The 19,651-nt window shown below is 49.9% G+C and overlaps 1 protein-coding gene across 16 annotated transcripts in view; it reads left to right on the top strand.

Annotated features, from left to right (window-relative positions):
* The window catches only part of TACC2 (transforming acidic coiled-coil containing protein 2), a 227,728-nt gene that overhangs the window by 172,342 nt on the left and 35,735 nt on the right, over positions 1-19,651 (top strand). For 15 of the 16 annotated variants that reach the window (XM_070470314.1, XM_070470321.1, XM_070470316.1 and 12 more), the window contains 2 exons: positions 8,282-8,418; positions 17,056-18,367. In XM_070470314.1, coding sequence (XP_070326415.1) covers positions 8,282-8,418; positions 17,056-18,367 — 1,449 coding nt within the window. The remainder of the gene's footprint in view (positions 1-8,281; positions 8,419-17,055; positions 18,368-19,651) is intronic. The other variant, XM_070470326.1, reaches the window with a different exon arrangement.

Consider the following 19,651-nt stretch of genomic DNA (forward strand, 5'->3'; position numbering starts at 1 on the left):
GTCACAGAGAGTTGGACACAACTCAGCGACTTCAATCACCATGAATGTCTTATTTCCAGTTAGATTTTTTTGAGAATCTGCGTTTACAGATACCAATTTAGGTTACTCAAGCAAAGAGTTAGGCTACAAAGATGGGATTTCAGGGCTATCAGTGTATGAAAGCAAGAATACAAAAGGGCTGCCTGAGTCCCTTCTCTCTCTATTTTTCCTAAGACTTGAGTCAGTCTGGCCTTTCTCCAGGAAGGCACAACATGATCCAGTTACAAATCTGTGGCATCAAGAGCCCAGAGCCCATTCAGTGTTGATTCTTTATCACCTGCAGTGGGACCTGAGGCCACTATTGAGTCCCTCCCCCTTTGCTAAGTACTTAGTGTCATCGCAGTTAAATCAGTTTCAAAGCTTGTGTTTTGTGTGTGTGTGTGTGGAGGGGGTAGCAGGGTTCATTGGGCACCTGTGTACACAGCCACGTGTGTACAGTGCCACAGCAAGCCTTCTTCCCTTCCCTGGCGAAGTGGGTTGTGTGCACCTCCGTGGAAGGGTAAAGTCCAGTTCTAAGCAGCTCTGAGAGGGTCCACATTCTCCTGGATACACTTGTGTCCACAGACCACTTGGCGGAACAGCCGTCCCACACTCTATGTGGCCTCCAGATTCTTTCACGCCTAACTCAGGACCTCTGACCAGATGGAGTCTTAACTAGCTAGCAAGTCACATTTCCCAGACTTTCTATGCTTGGAAGCCAAGGGCAGAACTGGAGCTGCAGGGACGTCCCTGCTGGTAACAGTGACAAAGGATCCGAGCTTCCAGCGCAGGGGGCCCAGATTTGATTCCTGGTCAGAGAACTTGATCCCACATGCCACAACTAAGACCTGGTGCAGCCAAATAAATAAATCAAGATTAAAAAATAAAGAACCGGCGCTGCAGTAATAAGGGGAAAGCAGTATCCTCACCGTTTTTATCCCCACTTACTGGGCAACAATCCAAGGGCCTGGAATGTCAAGTGACTTGTCTAAGCTGACACAGTTACAGCGAGTGACATAGTTATAGTGTAGTGAGAGCTTGTGGACTGCATTCCATTCATTCCAACTTCTGATTTCTTTGGGGGACAGTCTGTCTCCCCCATTCCATTGAGTCTGGATTGTGCTAAGTCATGTCTGACTCTTTTGCAACCCCAGGGACTGTAGCCCACCAGACTCCTCTGTCCATGGGATTCTCCAGGCACGAATACTGGAGTGGGTTCCCATTTCCTTCTCCAGGGAGTGTTATGAGTTGCTTATTTACTAGGGTTCCTCACCCTTTTCTGGGCTTCCCGGGTAGAATTGGTAGAATCTGCCTACCAATGCAGGAGACGCAGGAGATGCGAGTTTGATCCCTGGGTGGGGAAGATCCCCTGGAGGAGGAAATGGCAACCCACTCCAGTATTCTTGCCTGGAGAATCCCATGGATGGAGGAGCCTGGCGGGCTACAGTCCATGGGGTCACAAGAGTTGGACACGATTTAGTGACCGAGCACTCAACACTCACACCTTCTTCTAGCTAAATGATGAACATACTACCCAAGGTGGGCCAATTGGATGCTTATCCCTGTCTCTTCAAGTCTGACTGCTCAGCCACCATAGCCTTTTAATAAATTCCACTGTTGCTTTAGTTACCTGCTTGGTTCCTGTTTCTTACTCTAGTCAGTTCACAACTGCCATCACCAGGTCTACGGAACTCCTCTGTCTCTGAGGATACGCTTCCCTTTTGTGATTGCATTTCCCTTGTTGGGGCTGCAGCCTGTCCCAGAGGCAGCCAGTGTGTGGCTACCTGTGGGGACCTTGCTGACCTCTCATCGTAACCACCAAGTGAAAGCTACTTGAATCTGAAAATGCATCTGCCTTATAACCCGACACATGCTAGGTACTGGGAATCTTGGGATGCAGGTGTCAGCATCAGTGGGACTTTACCTAGAGCGTCAGGCTGGAAGATCCTAGCTGCCTGGCTGGGATGCCTGGGAGCTGTGTTCACGGGAGATGGCACCCGACTGTGGGCTCCTCGGTCGCCTGACAGACCAGGAAGCATCTCAGCCTTTGACTGTGTCGAAATCACAGTCTCCCTTTACTGATTTACTGAGGAGTCATGTTGCTGAGCAAAAGCCCATTTCTATATCCAGGATGGGGAAATTAAAGCGAAAGACGCTTTTCTGTCAGCCTGAAAAAAATGACCAGTGTGGCCAAGTTGTTTTAAGCAGGAGGGAAGAGTGTGTGTATATGTGTGTGTGTATGTGCGTGCACATTGGGGCAGAGACAGATTTTCTTGACAAGGCTGTCACAGCAGAATATTCTGATGAATAGAATTTAGGGCACAGGAGTTTCTAAGCTATCCGCTCACTCACAAATGCATCAGATTCTTACACGAGGTGCAGAGATGAATGAAGTGGTCTGAGGCGCCAAGAGCCTGGGTTCCTTCCTGGAAGGTCTCCCTCTGTCTCTGGGACGGCAGTTGGTCTTCTGGCCTGGAGGATGCAAGCCCTCCTCCCTGGCCGGGGCTTTGGGCCCACACTCTGCCTTTCCCCGGGTTTGTCTTCAAAGGGGAGGACCACCAGCAGGGGCGCTCACACTTCTTGCTCAGGTGGTTCCCCCAGGAGCTCAGAGGCTGGGGTTGTGTCCTGGGAAGACCCCCCCACCTCTCAAGTGTCTGCACCGTGTCCTTTCCCTCTTGGTGGGTGGTGGCAAGAACTTACAGCCCCTGAATTGCTTTCACGGTGAGAAGAGGAAACTGGAGTTCTGAGGAGTTGCTCTAGAAATTGATCCACATGTGGGACCCGTCCCCCCCGCACCCCCCCGCTTTCCTTTAGCCGTCTTTAAGCTCAAACTGTATTTTGATAATCACTGTCTGATATCCTGTATGTATGAGTAATTTTAGATTTCCAGACTAGGAGGGGCATTAATTATATTATATTAATTATATTAGTTATATTTAGAACTAAAGCTCTTATTTGGCAGCAGTTTCATACAGGCAGGCCCAGTTCCATGGGACTTCTGCCAGGAATGGGCCTTGGGAAGCACTTCAGCTCTCCAGGCCTAAGTTTCCTCACCTGCATAAAAAGATGTGATAAGTGTATTGAAGTAGGAAATAGTCTCTAAAATTTCTTCCTGCTTTGAAGGTGAAAGAGTCTATGTTCTCTGAAATTTGTTCTCCCGAACCCTTGAATGATATGTAGTAAAGCTTAAGCAAAATGTGAAAGATTGAGAGCAGGAGGGGAAGGGGACAACAGAGGATGAGGTGGTTGGATGGCATCATTGACTCAATGGGTGTGAGTCTGAGCAAACTCCGGGAGGTGGTGAAGGACAGGGAAGCCTGGCGTGCTGCAGTCCATGGGCTTGCAAAGAGTTGTTGGGCACGACTGAGCGTGAACAACAAGCCACTTAATGATATGCTGGAAGATGGCATTTATAGTTCTTTATTAAAAGGTTCCAGTATTTTATTTGTAGATACACATATTCACACATATATTTGTGTATATTGTATGCATGTGTATGCCATTCCCTTCTCCAGGGATTTTCCCAATCCAGGGATCGAACCTGGGTCTCCTGCATTGCAGGCAGATTCTTTACCATCTGAGCCACCAGGGAAGCCCAGTATTGTATTATACTAACTATGTCTATATTATATAACTTTATTATATTATGTTATTTTATGTGGATGTTTATCTTAATGCTCCTTCACTCTTGTCGTTTACAAAAATAAGATGCAGTATGTTTAAACCAAAACAAAACTATGGGTTAACAGGCCTCAGGGTTTGGGGACAGTTGCCATAAAATACTCTCTTTTGCCTGGATGAAAGGGAAGTTTGGGGGAGAGTGGATACATGCATATGTATGGCTGAGTCTCTTCATTGCTCACCTGAAACTATCACAACGTTGTTAACCAGCTATACCCCAATACAAAGTGAAAGTTAATAAAGGCAACCCCCCCCAAAAAAAAAAAACAAAAACAAAGATAAAATACTCTGTTTCAATGCACGGTGCCAGCTATGAAGGGTCTGGGTTCCTCGTTGTGTGGAGGAGGTTTCCAAAGCGTGCTAGGTGGGACTTTAGGTCCTATAGAGGCTTTCCAAAAGCTGAGAAAAATATTTGAGAAAATATTTTTAAACTTTACAAGCACCTCAGGGAGCCTGGCAGACTCGGATTTCAGCAGGCAGCAGTCTATACGCCCATAGTTACGCATTTCCATCTTCCCTTCTCTGTACACACACGCTGTGTATATCGCCTGCCACCAGCATATGGCCTTGTGCTGATAGATTAATTTGATTTTGCCTGGTTAGGTAGCTCTCCTGTCCTGACTGCCTTATTAAAGAATCTCCCATGATCACAGTACAGGCTGTTCAAAAGAGGTGCTGTTCGTGGTTACTCATCAGGACTTCTCTTAATAACGTGCAACCAGGAGAGAAATTAACAGACCCAGGGCTGCAGTTGGCATCCTCAACCCCCAGGGTCATATTTTTTAAGTTCATAAAAATAGCTTAATTGTTCTCAATGTTGAGCTTCCCTGGTAGCTCAGCTGGTAAAGAATCCGCTTGCATAAGCTGGTAAAGAATTCGCCTGCTATGCACTCCTGCATAGGAGACGCTGGTTTGATTCCTGGGTTGGGAAGATCTGCTGGAGAAGGGATTGGATACCCACTCCAGTATTCTTGGGCTTCTCCGGTGGCTCAACTGGTAAAGAATCTGCCTGCAGTCGGGGGGACCTGGGTTTGATGCCTGTGTTGGAAAGATCCCCTGGAGAAGGGAAAGGAAAGGCTATAGACTTTATAAGAATATGTCATACAGTGACCTTATAAAGTGAGTGAAATACTACTTTTCTCTGTGCATAGGAAATTCACATAAGATGCATTTAGAAAAATAGTTTTGTTGCTGGAAAGCTTTAGAAGCCACTGATGATAGTAAGACAGCACAGATTGTAGAGGCAGAAAGTTCTAGATTTGAGTCCTGCACTTCCCTAGTTTACTAACTGGGTGGCCTTGGGCTAAGCAGTGTGCCTCTCTAAGCTATAGCTGTGTCATCTGCAAAACGGGCCTGCTCTCCAGTAGCGGGATATTTTTGTAGTTTATAGAGAAATGTGCAAATGGCCTAGTCCAGTGTATGTATGTAACAAAAAGGTTCAACATATGATAGCTATTAGAATGCTGTTTAGGCTGGGAATTAAAGTCATTATATTTCATGCCCGGCCATTAAGAGGTACACCTTTACACTATGGAAGTGCATATACCTTATTATATTTGCATTCATTTACATATTTACTTATGGAGAACCTAGTATTTGCATATCCTGGGAAATGCATTTCTCTGTAATTTAGAGTCATTTTAGCAAACTGTAATGGCACATTTCTTTCTGACACATTTTCTTGGCAAATTAAATTACTTGCTTTTTCATTTTAAAAACGTGTGGTGCTTTTGCAGAATAATTTCCCGTACTTTCAGTTCTTCTTGTAGGAAAAAATAATTGCACAGCCAAGGAGAGCTGCTTTCATGCATTGGGACTCTGGAATGCTGCTTTATGTTTATGTCCAAGCTCTTTGTGGGTGGACTGCAGAAATCCCTGCTCTTGGGAATGTTTCTGAGCCCCCCCTGAGAAACCGAATAGGGAGAAAAGAGCTAATTAAAAAAGCTGCCGTCCGCCTCCTCTAATTAACTTGCTCTCCACTCCTGGGGGAGGGTGTGAAAATATGAAAAGAGCGTGCAGGCGGTGCTGGAAGTGAATGCCATTCTAGGGGTCCCTGGTAGCCTCTGGTGTTTTGATGCAGAAAAGGTTCGTAGTAAACAAGGTGAGGAGCCTCACAAGGGGCCTGGTGTACCCTCGCCCTCCCCTGACACTGCCTCCCACATGGGGCTCTGGTGAATAGTGGTCCCCTCTGAGCAGGTGTGCACTCCGGGCAGCTGCGAGCTGGGGAGACCTCATTGGAATTCAGCAGCTTGAATCCACAAGCGTCCGGCCCTCCCTGTCGCTTGCTTATGCTGCTGGGAAAGATCAGGGGCCCTTTGTGCTCTCAAGCCACACGTCGCCGGAGCCCGGGGATGCAGAAGCTCCCTTTGCATCTCTGCTGGGCGCTGGGGAAGCTCAGAGCATCCCTATCCCTGGCTGGTGGTGCGGCTAAGTTTCTTGTGAGACTGTAAAGAGATCCAGAACCCAGACGTATCGGCAAAGGAATTAGGGGTGGAAGTTTGGGGACAGAAGCTTTTCTTCAGCGGAAATGGCTTTTGCCTCCTGGTGGACATGGCCCCCGGTGGAATGGGCCCGGTGGATGTGGACGACGGTAACCGGCAGTGGGGATTCCAGTCTGCGGGTCCTTCATGGAAACCCAGGAAAGAGGCAAGTTGTCTGCGTGCATATCTTCAACATTGCCCCCGATGTGTGCAAAACCGGGGGCCAGGTCTATACCCAGAGCCCACCAGGCAGATCTAAACTACTGTTCCTCTTTGATGCTTGGTTGCATGACTTCTTTGTGTTTTTCACGCCAGCATAAAGATTTTGCAAAAGTTCAGCTGCCTAGATCTGTGTTTGTCCAGGCATGGATCTTAAATTCCCGTGCCGCCCCCCCCCCACCATGAAAGCTAAGTCTTTTAATATTAATGTGTGTTTGTAAAAGTTGGTATGGCCCCTGTTGCATTTGTATAAAGTCTTGTGAAATTTGATAGTAAACAGGCTTCAGTTCACTGGATTCCCTGGAATGCAGCTCTGACGTTTCTGTTCACCTCTTTGTGTCCCTGGAGAGCTCTGTGGCTGGTTGCAGGAGCCAGGGTCCTTGGAAGGATGGGAGTGGGGGATCTTTGGCTCTGATAAAGTGGGTCTCTGACAAAGAAGTTGTAAAAACATCAGTGGAGATTTTCTGAAGGAGACTCACCAGATGGCTCTTTTTCTCCTGTCTTGGCTGACTGCAGAGGGATTGGTTGGTCGTGGTGCTCTCTGCTGGCTGGCAGACGGTCTTTAGAAGATGCTGACTTCTGCGGAGGACACTGGTCCTTTGATCCTTGTGGATGTTCAGCTCTAGGAGCGTTTCAGCTTTCACACGTACCTGATGCATCGCTCTCTGATTATATATCTTCTGCCAAATTGCCTGCTGGGTCGCTTGTGCCAGCAGCAATCCTAAGTATCCACTGTCTTGTTAATTACCTTCCTTGTTGCAAATAAATAAATGGCATTTTGGTCAACTTAAAATATCCTGAGATGGGAGTGAGCTCAGGTGATGCTGCTGATCCTCAAAGTGAGGTGAAGCCAGGACCACGGATCCCCCCTCCCCCCTGCCTCCTGAGCCCATAAGGAGCTGCCCTCCAGCCTGAGGACACATGCCTGGCTCAATGATTTGGGGACGCCTCATCCTTTCTGGCTCGAAATTGAGTCCCTAGTGGATGCAGGGTGATGAGAAGGGCTGGCTGCCCTTGATTTTCTCAAGCCAGGATAAGGCTTTTTTAGCTGTGTGAGCACCTTCCCCTTGTTACAGGGTGGCGTGGCGGGCATTCCTCTGGGTGGGGTTTTGGTTCCTTTCTCTGGGTGAAGAATCCTTGAGAGCAGACATCTCTACAGACCAGCAAGGGCAATTTTCATACTGCTAGGATCAGCAGGCTGTGCTTTGAGCTTTAGTCTGACACATCCTCCACCGACTTGCCAGCTTTCATGCCTTCCTTCATTGACTTAACAGATGTTTATTCACTGCCTCCTGGTTTGGACTTGGGCATGCAGTGATGAAGAAACACAAAACAAAAAAGGCTGCCCTCTTGGCCTTTTCAGCTCAGTAGAGGAGAAATATAATTAACATGATTAGAAAGTGAATACATCTATAATAACAAGTTATGTGATGCACTGGGGAAGGAACAGCAGTGGGAGAGAGTGGTGGGGTGAGGGGAAGAGGCCGAATGAGATTCCGCTTCATGGGGTGAGGGTCCTTTGAATGTGCTGGAACCACAGTTTCGCCAAGTGTCCCTGGGAATGCTTCCCTATCAGTTTGACTGAATTGATGCCAAGTAACACGTGCCAAAGTTGATCAAAGGATTCTACTGTTGTATTTGCCACTGAGGTCAGAAATGTGTATTTCGAGTAGAGCTGAGTTCAAAGACTCTGTCATTTGGGCCCAAAGCTGGTGATAATGAGATTCACTCCTGGGAAGCCTGCTGCTTCGAGGCTGGCCCCGGACCATTTAATTGGGCAGCGGGCCTGGTTGCGGCGGTCCCGGGGGGGTCATTAGGCCGTGCACTGCTCCTCAGCCCCGGCCCCTGTCTAACCTGTGCTTCTCCCCGTCTCTCTCCATCAGGAGTTCTGACTCTGAAGAAGCATTTGAGACTCCGGAGTCCACGACCCCCGTCAAAGCTCCACCAGCCCCACCCCCGCCACCCCCCGAAGTCATTGCAGAACCTGAGGTCAGCGTGCAGCCTCCCCCGGAAGAACCAGGTAACCAAGGGCCCGGCGCCCCTGGGGCGGTGTGGGAGCAGCCCTACCGCTGAGCCCTGGGGACACTCACAGCAGCTCCTCTGGGGACCCGGCTGGAGGGGGCACCCACCCGCGGGGACTGTCGCTGGAGCTCTTTAGGTCATCCCCAGCCTCTGGGCCTCTCAGCGCTGGGCTTTGTCTTATGAGGTGGAAACAGAGGATGCAGGAATACGGTGGCTTATTTTGTGTTTGCTTTGCAGAAGTTTAGAGGTGGCCTCTGAAGAAATAGTGCATTTAACTCTGGGTGCCTTTCAACCAACCCCCAGAGCTGGGTTTGTATGGGACAGTGGGGTCTTGGAATTTTCTGGTGCAATCTTGGATTCTAATGTCTGGCTCCTTAAGAGTGCTGGTTCTGGTCGCCCATCTGGCCTGCCTTTTATTGAAGGACACAGGCGAGAGGAGAAGGGGACGACAGAGGATAAGATGGTTGGATGACATCTGACTCAGTGGACGTGAGTTAGAGCAAACTCTGGGAGATGGTGATGGACAGGGAAGCCTGGCATGCTGCAGTCCATGGGGTCACAAAGAGTTGGACACGACTGAGTGAACAACAAAAGCCCACGTGGGCTTGGGGATGATAATTAGTAAATGGGCAAGAAGAGAAAGTGATGGGTGGTTGAATCTGTACCGGGGTGACTCCTTTATTCCTCGTTAACTTCAAACTATCCAAATTTCTATCACTTTCCCACATCCTTTCTTCCCTGGCGTGACTTAAAGAATTTTATGTACCTTTCAGATGCAGTGATTACTCGGGATGGGGAATGGGGGAGGACAGGACAGATCTTGGGCCCCACCTGACAGGTGTCATCTGTGGGCATCCTCCAGTGACACCAGCAGGAGTGGGACCACCTCGGGCATCAGAGTTTAACATGAGGCCTGGAGAGAGATGGGGGTTGCCAGAAAGAACCCCATGAGCTGGTTTGGGGCCAGGTGGTCCAGAAATGTCCACGCAGGCTGGCCAAGGGACCACGTGGTCTCAGAAAGGCCCCCTCAGGCCAGTTGGGGGGCCAGGTGGTGCCGTCTCCAGAGCTGGACAGCCTCCTCTGGACCCTGAACTTCAGACGGCCCCACTCTGGCCTTCCTTGGCCGCAGCCCTGGCAGTAATAAGTCTGTAGAGCTGAAATTCCCCAGACCATGTCCTGGATACCTGGGAGCAGCCGCTTCCCGGGCCCACCCAGTCCCCTTCTTCTGTCTCATCTTCCCGAAGCTGCACCCTTTAGCTGAGAAGGAGCAAAGGCTGGGGCTGGGACATACAAGTGGGTGTCCACACACCTGTGTTTGGAGGCTGCCCCAGGTGAGGGATGGAGGCTAGGGAATGGAGGAGGGGGCCAATGTCCATTCAGACTCCTGCCCTAACCAGGAGCCAGGTGAATGGCAAAATAAAAGGCCATTTTGACCTTAATGTTGGTCTTGGAAAGAAATGGGTGGGGTCCATTCCAGCCGCTCTGGCTTCAGCCTGGCCGTTGACTAAAGGCAGACACTCCTGGGACTTTGTTCCTAAGCACATGTGCTCCCTGGTGCTGGGGGGAGAGGAGGGGACACCTTTGCTGGGATCCTATGAATACAGTTTTCATAGTCTCCCTTTTCTGACAGCTATCAGTTAGTAGTACCGGATTCGGCGCCATTAGTCTAGGTGCTAAGCTCTAAGAGGGTGATGATGGAAATTTATTTGATTTTAAGGTGGGGAAAACACATGTAAATCCATGGCTGATTCATGTCAGTGTATGGCAAAAACCACTACAATACTGTAAAGTAATTAGCCTCCAACTAATAAAAATAAATGAAAAAAAAAAAAAAAAGGTGGGGGAAGGAGCAGGAAGGGCTGCTTATAGTTCTCAGAGAGTCTTTTGCACCCCTGTGTTCTCTCTTGCATATAGTAAAGTATGTAAAAATTCCATTTCCTACAATATCACAGAAATTTCACCCTGAGGTTTTAGTGGAAAGCGGCTGAATGACAAATACATTTTAATCCTTACATCAAACATCCAATTAAGAACAAGTGATCCTTTTTTATGGGTGTAATAAGTTCATATTCTGCATGTGTGGGATACCTTAGAAAGGATATTAGAAGGAGAACAAAGGCCTAAAACAAACTGTGGTCCATCCTTGAGTATCACACGGCGTCCCAAGGGTGGTCACTGCTGCCAGCATGTGTGTGTCCTCTGGGATTCCCAGTTTTTCGTGTCCCGATCGCTTCTGGGGATGGTTTGCCACCCCCATTCTTTTCTTCAGCCTGTCTTTGTTCCTCCTGCCTACTTCTTTTTCAATAAAGCAATGAACAATCTCCATTCTAACATACACACACACACTCAAGCACAATACCCGCCCCTGGCTTAGATGGCAGTTTTTGAAAGATTGAATATTATGAAGGATTAAGAGAGACCCCCTGCCAGAAGGGGTTGGAGCCATGCATGGCCATGAGTCACAGCCTCACAGAACTTTTGATTGCACCGGTTGGAGTCTGACTTTATGCTTCTCCTCCTTGGAAAACTACAGTGAGGCTAAATGTGCATTATACAGTGAGGACACTGAAGGTCAGGATTGTGTCTGCCTAAAGTCCCCTGGCTTGAGCTGCACAGAAGTCTGTTTGATTTGCCACATTCATTTGAAAGATCTGCTTGTCCCTTCTGTGGACATCATGGGACATTATCCAGAGTGGGGAGGTGGCCGTGCATGCCTGTGGAGGAGAAGAAAGCATCCTTCTGGGAACCACAGGAGAGAGGGCCAGAGGGGAACATCTGTTGTTTGGTTTGCCTCTGCAAAGTGCCTGGGGTGTTGCTAAAGGTACCAAGAGAACCTCAGGAAATAATAGATGAGACCTTTGGCTGTGAACAAGGACATGATTTTTCCTCCTGGAAACTTACATTTTGCAAAGTAACCCATCACTTTATTTTGGGCTTTGCATGATTGTGTGCCATGGAACAGGAGGATGGCGGAGACCCTGGTGGCCACCTTGCCTCTGCCGCTCTTCTGAGTTGTGCCGGGATGCGGCTTACCTGAGTCCAGTTTTCTCATCTGTAAAATGAAAAGAGTGACCTGTGAGTCCTCTAAGATCCTTTCCACTCTGACTTCTCATGCTTCTGTGATCAGGACGCTTGGTTTGTAGGGTGGCTGCGTTATTAGAACTCAGGACTGGCCATGGAAGGACGTAATGATATGTCCCATAATTAAACAATAGCTCCATTTAGCATCCGCCATGTACCAGACCTGTGCTAAGTCATTTGCATGTTTCATCCCAGCTTGGATGAGGGAAGGATTCCCCAGGGCTCCAAGCATCTATGCGTGTGGCATCTCACCACCTGCTTCCCAGTGAGATGTGAGAATAAACCCTATAAACCATAGCCCACTGGTTCCTCTGTCCATGGGATTCTCCAGGCAAGAATACTGGAGTGGGTTGCCATTTCCTCCTCCTGGGGATCTTCCCAACCCAGGGATTGAACCCACATCTTTTGGGGCTCCTGCGTTGTAGGCAGATCTTTACCACTGAGCCACTAGGGAAGCTCTTAGTAACTACAATTGATTATTATTCATATGTGAAAGTTAAGTCACTCAGTTGTATCTGACTCTTTGCAGTCCCATGGACTGTAGCCTACTGGTCTCCTCTGTCCATGGAATTTTCCAAGCAAGAGTACTGGAGTGGGTTGCCATTTCCTTCTCCAGGGGATCTTCCTGACCCAGGGATCGAACCTGGGTCTCCCGCATTGCAGGCAGACACTTTACCATCTGAGCCAGCAGGGAAGCCCCGTTATTCATATGCTTGGAGGATGTAGGGCTGTGCTCCCTCTTTACGGGACCATTTCCCTTTCGAACTATTGGATGAAGCTAAGCATCTGAGGGCAAGGGTGCCTTGTGTTAGCACCTTTGTGCCTCTGGGCCCATGGATTCTGGCCCAGGGTGAGCTCACAGGGGGTGGGGGGAGGGGAGAGAAGTGCAGAGCAGCTGGCAGAAGTGCTCCAATTAGAAGCGGTCAGTGAGGCTAAGTGATGTGACCTTTGAAGACAGTTGGGGGAGAGAAGGAGACGTCAAGGGGGCGAGTTCATATTGAGCAAAAGTCATGTGCGATACAGACAGAAGATGCCCGTTGGCAAGTCAAGGAGGACTGGGGACATCCTGACCTTGGGCTTCCGGCCTCCAGAGCTCTTCATTCAGCCTGTGGATTTGTTTTGGTGGCCTGAGCTGAACTGCTGCAGCTGGGAGCCACCTAGTGAGCCTTTGAACGTCGTGAAACAAGGATGCTGACTTTGTCCTCAGACTGAGCCAGAATCTGGAGCCAGGGCAAGCGTTGTCCAGGTCCGCCCTGGTGGGGTGGATCCCTCTGGGGTCCTGACCTTCCTTACCTCTGTGTCCACAGCATGCCTCCCAGTGGCTGACATATAGGAGGCACCCAGGTTATTTGATGTATAGGAATGCATGTGTGTGTGCTCAGTCCGACCCCGTAGACTGTAGCCTGCCAGACTCCTCTGTCCATAGGATTTCCCAGGCAAGAATACTGGAGTGAGTTTCCATTTTCTTCTCCAGGGGACCTTCCCAACCCAGGGATCAAACCTGCATCTCCTGAGTTGGCAGGAGGATTTTTTTACTGCTGAGCCGCTAGGGAAGCCCCAATATATAGGAATGAATGAATACATTGTCTTTGTGCTGATACGGTGTGTGAGCATTTAGAAGTCCAGTGAGGGCGACTGGGAATGCAGCTGGCCCATACTTGCTGTGGGAAATCAAGGCCTGAACGTGGCAGAAGCCCATTGCTCTGGTCTGGGGCTTCTTCTGAAGAGAGCCGAAGGGCCTTCTCAACCAGGGGTTATTGTGCCCCACCCCAGGGGACATTTGGCAATTTCTAGACAAGGACAACAGAGGATGAGATGGTTGGATGGCATCACCAACTAGATGGACGTGAGTTTGAGTAAGCTCCAGGAGTCGGTGATGGACAGGGAGGCCTGGTGTGCTGCAGTCCATGGGGTTGCAGAGTTGGACACAACTGAGCGACTGAACTGAACTGAGACACATTTTTGGGCTTCCCTGGTGGTGCAGACAGTAAAAAGAATCCACCTGCAATGCAGGAGACCCGGATTCGATCCCTGGGTCGGAAAGATCCCCTAGAGAAGGGACAGGTTACTCAGTCTAGTATTCTTGCCTGGAGAATCCCCATGGACAGAGGAGCCTGGTGGGCTATAGTCCATGGGGTTGCAAAGAGTTGGACACAACTGATCAACTAAGGCTTTCAGACACATTTTTGGTTGTCCCAGTTCAGGGTTGGGGAGGGTAAAGGCATCTTGTAGCAGAAGCCAAAGATTCTTCTAGATATCCTGCAATGAACAATATTCCCCCCACCCCACACACACTGAGACAAAATACTTACTATCATGACACGGGCACAGGGCAGAGGCTTAGAAACCCTGCACCAAGATTCGATCTCCTGGCCCATGATGATTTAATTATGGTATGTCACGTCTAAAGAGGAAAGCCACGTTAGGCAGTCAGAGAGCTTTTCTTCTGGGGAAAAGAGTGAGCAGATGGTTAAGCTGAGTATCTGCTGCATGTTTCGTGGTTTGGGGAGAACTCCTGACATCTGAAGGGCCTCATAAGGCTGCTCGGGTGTGCCTAGTAGCCTGAGAGAAAGCAGGCCGGCAGTTTTGGCCCTTGCTTTGGAAATGATGGGAGGCACTGAGGCTCTTTCTCCCTCCCACAAGGCCCACCTGAAACACCAAGTCCTCTTCGTTCCCTGGTTCTTCTGTGCCCTCTGTACTGTGTGGCCAGGGCAGGAAGAGGATACAACTGCTGATGGAAGGAGGGTGCAAGTCTCTGGAGGAAATTGATTTTAGAAAGGAGGAGGGAGGGGACATCTTCTTTTGAGATGAGCATGAATCAGGAGTGTTTTTGAGACATGGTGAATCTTTTGGAGGAAAAGGTTGAGAGGTTCCATCTTCTAGGACATCTGCTCCAAGTAGGGCCTGGGGTGGCTTTGGATGCCGAAAGGAAGGGAAGGTTTGAAACCATGATTGGCGAACAGACCTGCTTCCAGAAGGTAATCTCAATGCAAGAGGCATTTATTCAGCCGGCAAGAGAAAGTGTGACAGGTCCGGGGAAGACAAAGATAAATCAGACCAGCTCCTGAACTCAAGAGGCTAGACGTTTCCTTGTGTTGTCATCTCCCAGGCAGCCCCCTTCATCTCCTGGGGTTCTCTGCCAAGTGCTCACCGCCTCGAAGTTGCAGCCATGAGCGTGAGCGGCCCTGAGAAAATCTACAGTAAGAAGCCAGGTCGGGTGTTAAGTGAAAAAGAAAGTGAAAGTCGCTCAGTCATGTACAACTCTTTGTGATCCCTCTAGGCCAGAATACTAGAGTGGGTAGGCTTTCCCTTCTCCAGGGCATCTTCCCAACCCAGGGATTGAACCCAGGTCTCCTGCATTGCGGGCGGATTCTTTACCAACTGAGCTCTCACGGAAGCAAGCATCTCCCAAACCTTGTTCATTTGTTGGAATGAGGCATTAGGGCAGCCAGATTTAGCAAACAAATGTACAGCGCATCCAGTTGATTTAGAATCTTAGATAAATAATGAGTGATTGCGACATGTTTATACAAAAAACATATTAGTTTATCTGAAATCCAAATTTAACTGAACATCCTATATTTTATCTGGCAACTGTTCCAGCACAGGATGGGTTGGGTACTGCAGGATATAACTGTTGTCAGTGAAACACACTTTGGGAATGCTGGCCCAAGTCATATATACGCTAGCTCTCTCTTTTTTTTTTTCTCTTTGGCTTCACTATGCAGCATGCAGGATCTTATTAATAGTTCCCTGACCAGGGATCAAACCCATGCCCCACCCCTCGCAGTGGAAGTGTGGCGTCCAAAGCACTGAACCAGAGAAGTCCCTGTGCCAGCTCTTTAATTCCTTCTTCTGCAGACCACTTTGCAACATTTCCTCCCCTTTGTCTATTTACACATCTTTAGTTTTCTGGCATCTAGACTGCCCAGGGTCTCTGTGAAGCCAGATGTGCATGTGGGGCACCACAGGGTGCAGGCAGAACCCAGGGCAGCTGAGACAAGGCCACGCTGGTTGCATCCCCATGGAGCAGCGGGGCCGTGAGGTGCTGGAGTATCTCTTGACCAGCATCTGGAGCGTCCACATGCTTGTGTGCTCAGTCGTGTCCAGTTCTCTGCGAGCCCATGGACTGTAGCCCGTCAGGCGCCTTTGTCCCTGGGATTCTCCAGGCAAGAATACTGGAGTGGGTTGCTGTGCCCTCCTCCAGGGGATGTTCCCAACCCAGGGATGGAACCTGCATCTCTTCTGTCTCCTGCCTTGGCAGGTGGATTCTTTACCCCTAGCGCCACCTGGGAAGCCCAGAGCATCCACAGCATGTTTTAAAATAAGAAGCAGCATCCTTGGCTGGCAGCGGCTGAGGGGGCCGAGAAGCTGGGAGGAAGCTGCAAAAAATGGAGAGAGAATGGATGAGAGGGAGGTTGAGAAGAGAGGCGTGGCAGGTAGGGTTGGAGGGCGAGATTTCGGGGGGTGCCTAGAGTCGGGACAGGTGGCAGATGCATAAGCTTAGTTCTTCTGCAGTTGCCTGGGGCCTGCACTTAAAGGCTCTGCATACTCTAGAGCAGGCTGGATGATGATGGTAGCTAATATTTACTGAAGGCTCACTATGTCTTACCAGCATTATTTCTGTCTTCCTTTCCTCTCCTCTCCTTTACTTTAGCTGCACTGGCCTTTGGTATTTCTGCAATACCCCATGTGTGGACCAACCCCAGGGCCTTTGCACTTGCTGTTTCCTTTGCCTTAGATGCTTAACTCCAGATATGCCCATGGGTCACACCTTTACCTTGTTTCTCATCTTGGATTAAATGTTTTCTCCTTGAAGGGCTTTGCCCAACTACCTTATTTTAAAATTGCAACACTCCTACCCTGACTTTCTTTTTTTCCTTAGCACTTACCACCATCTGATAGCCCATACATGTTACTTGTTTATTGCTTCTTGAACTGTCTTCTCGCTAAAGAACCTAACTTGCAGGAGAGCAAGGATTTTGTTCATTATGGAGGCCCCAATGCCCAGAATGGTGCCTTGCTTTGATCTGGCACTTGGTAAATGTGTTTTAAATTTTTTAAATATTTATTTTTTGGCTGTGTCGGGCGTTGTGGCACACAGGAGCATCGATGTCCATTGAATGTTTAGTTTTGGCATACAGGTTTTTTTTTTTCTCTTCTTCTTTTTTTAAGTTGCGGCAGGAGGGCTCCTTAGTTGCAGCATGTGGGATCTAGTTCCCCAGCCAGGGGTCAAACCCTGGGCTGCCTGCACTGGGAGTGCAGAGTGTTGGCCACTGGACCACTGGGGAAGTCCGGGTAATGTGTTTTAGATGACAGTGTTTAAAGGTATCCTTTAAACAGCTCTTATTGCTCCCATTTTACAGATGAGAAAGCTGGGGGTCTGTTTGTCCAGGGCCTGGAGCTGCCTGGTGAGAGCAGGATTTGTACCCAAGCAGCGTGCGCGTTGAGGGGTGGGCGGGCTGGCCTGGGGCTCCGGTGTTGGAGGGTGGTGGTCTGGCACGAGATGAGTGTCCCGTATCCTTCAGTGACGGCTTTGTCTCCGCTCCCTCAGGATGCGGCTCTGAGCCCGTCTCCGTCCCGGATGGCCCCCGCGGCAGCTCCGTGGAAGGCAGTCCTTTCCATCCCCCGTCACACTCCTTCTCTGCCGTCTTCGATGAAGACAAGCCGATAGCCAGCAGCGGGACTTACAACTTGGACTTTGACAACATCGAGCTGGTGGATAACCTTCAGAGCTTGGAGCCTCGCCCCTCAGACCCTAAGAATCAGGACTGCAAGGTGAACTCACGGAGGAAGTCCACGGACTCCGTCCCCACCTCTAAGTCGACGTTGTCCCGCTCGCTCAGCCTGCAAGCCAGTGACTTTGATGGTGCTTCTTGCTCAGGCAACCCCGAGGCCACGGCCCCGGTCGTGGATGCATACAGCGCGGGTTCGAGCAGTGCTGCCAGTACCCTTAAGCGAACTAAGAAACCGAGGCCGCCTTCCTTAAAAAAGAAACAGACCACTAAGAAGCCCCCCGAAACCCCCCCAGTGAAAGAGACACAACACGAGCCCGCCGGAGAGAGCCCCGACCCCAGCGAAGAGAATCAAATAGCCGACACGAAAACAGAGCTGGCCAGGGCGGAAGGTTCTAGATCAGCCTTATCGGAGGAGGCACCCCTAGAACCTGCTGCTGCCCCCAAGGCGGCCTGCCCTCTGGACTCCGAGGGTGCAGAAGGGGCTGTCCCCCCAACTTCTGGGGGTGGCAGAGTGCAGAACTCACCTCCCATTGGAAGGAGAACCCTGCCTCTGGCCACGGCCCCGGAGGCAGTGGAGGTGACCCCATCAGATAGTGGGGGGCAAGAGGACTCCCCAGCCAAAGGCCTCTCAGTGAGGCTGGAGTTTGACTATTCTGAGGACAAGGGTAGTTGGGACACCCAGCAGGAAACCCCGCCTCCCACCAAAAAGATAGGCAAAAAGCCGGTTGCCAAAATGCCCCTAAGGAGGCCAAAGATGAAAAAAACACCCGAAAAACTCGACAACACCCCTGCCTCGCCTACCAGGTCCCCCGCTGAACCCAATGACATCCCTATTGCGAAAGGTACCTACACCTTTGATATTGACAAGTGGGATGACCCCAATTTTAACCCTTTTTCTTCCACCTCAAAAATGCAGGAGTCTCCCAAACTGCCCCAACAATCCTACAACTTTGACCCGGACGCCTGTGATGAGTCCACTGATCCCTTTAAGACGTGCTCTAAGGCCCCCAGCTCACCTTCTAAATCCCCAGCCTCCTTTGAGATCCCAGCCAGTGCCATCGAAGCCAACGGAGTGGACGGGGATGGGCTGAACAAGCCCGCCAAGAAGAAGAAGACGCCCCTCAAGACGTAAGTTCAGGGGTGCAGGTGGTACGGGCAGAGGCGGGGCTGGGCACTGGCTGTGATTGTTGCTCACTCGCCTGGAAACCTGGGCTGCCCTGGCACCCCCCCCCCCATTTGCCACAGTGCCACCATGTTTGCATCAGGGTACCTGTTGTCATTCCGCTCTGCACCCATAGTGGTGGCGTGTCCCATCCTCCCATCCCTTTGGGTCTAGAGTCCTTGACCTCTTGCCTCAATCAGTTAGTGGTCTAAAGCTTTACTTGTAGGTGAAGACCTGACCTTGAACTTCAGGAGAGAGTGGGGGAATCCATGGAAAGGGAGCAGCCCAGTGGTGGCCTGGTCAGCCTCCCTGTTGGTGATTTAGCATTTTCTGTTTAACACATGAATTGCTTTTTGGAGTGGCCTGGAAACTAAGGGATCCACCCTTTAAAATATTGTTAAAATTTGTTTCTGTATTTGTTTCTGCCCTTTAATGAGGCATTGGCCCATTGGAAAGACCCTGATGCTGGGTAGGAGGAGAGGGGATGACAGAGGATGAGATGGTTGGATGGCATCACTGACTCAATGGACATAAGTTTGAGCAAACTCAGGGAGATGGTGAGGGATGGGGAAGCCTGGTGTGCCGCAGTTCATGGGGTCTCAAAGAGCTGGACACGACTTAGTGAATGAACAACAGCAACAAGCCCAAGAGGCAAACACAATAGACTAAAGAAGCCCGTGAGCGAGAGGCCTGGTCTGGGCCCCTTCCTGTGCCCCATCTACCCTGTAGGAAGCACCCCTTTATCTAGTCATCTTCATAGATGAGAGTCCACAGGCCCTGTGGATCCAAAAAAGATCAATGGAACCTGAAAGGGAGAAGCGATCCCCATAGTCTCCAGGAGGCCGTGAGTGATCAGGTCTGCTGTCCAGACTCTGGCCAAGTGGATTGCTCTTGATACACATGTCCGTGTTTCTGGAGTTCAGGCCAGGTTCCAAACTAGATGGCTGCAGGTCCATCCTTGGGGCTTTGGTCCAAGTGTAGTGTGGTTTGATGCTTGGAGCCCTTCTCCTTGCTCTCGACTGAAGTATCATCAATAATTTGACCAGAAGACCCAGCTTCTGGTGGCACCTCAGCAGAACAGACCATGACTGCTGGCCCCTCTGAGTCTGCCTGGTACAGATCAAGATAGGATAACCTGTTTACCTCTCCTTCTGCACCCCCTGTCCCCGCCCCCAAGCATATGACATTTGAGAAGAACCCGAGGCTTTCTGAGAAGATGGTCTCTAAGCAGGCTTTGACTTTGGGTGGTG

Source organism: Odocoileus virginianus, chromosome 7, assembly GCF_023699985.2.
Source record: "Odocoileus virginianus isolate 20LAN1187 ecotype Illinois chromosome 7, Ovbor_1.2, whole genome shotgun sequence".
In the NCBI taxonomy this organism is placed as follows: Eukaryota; Metazoa; Chordata; class Mammalia; order Artiodactyla; family Cervidae; genus Odocoileus; species Odocoileus virginianus.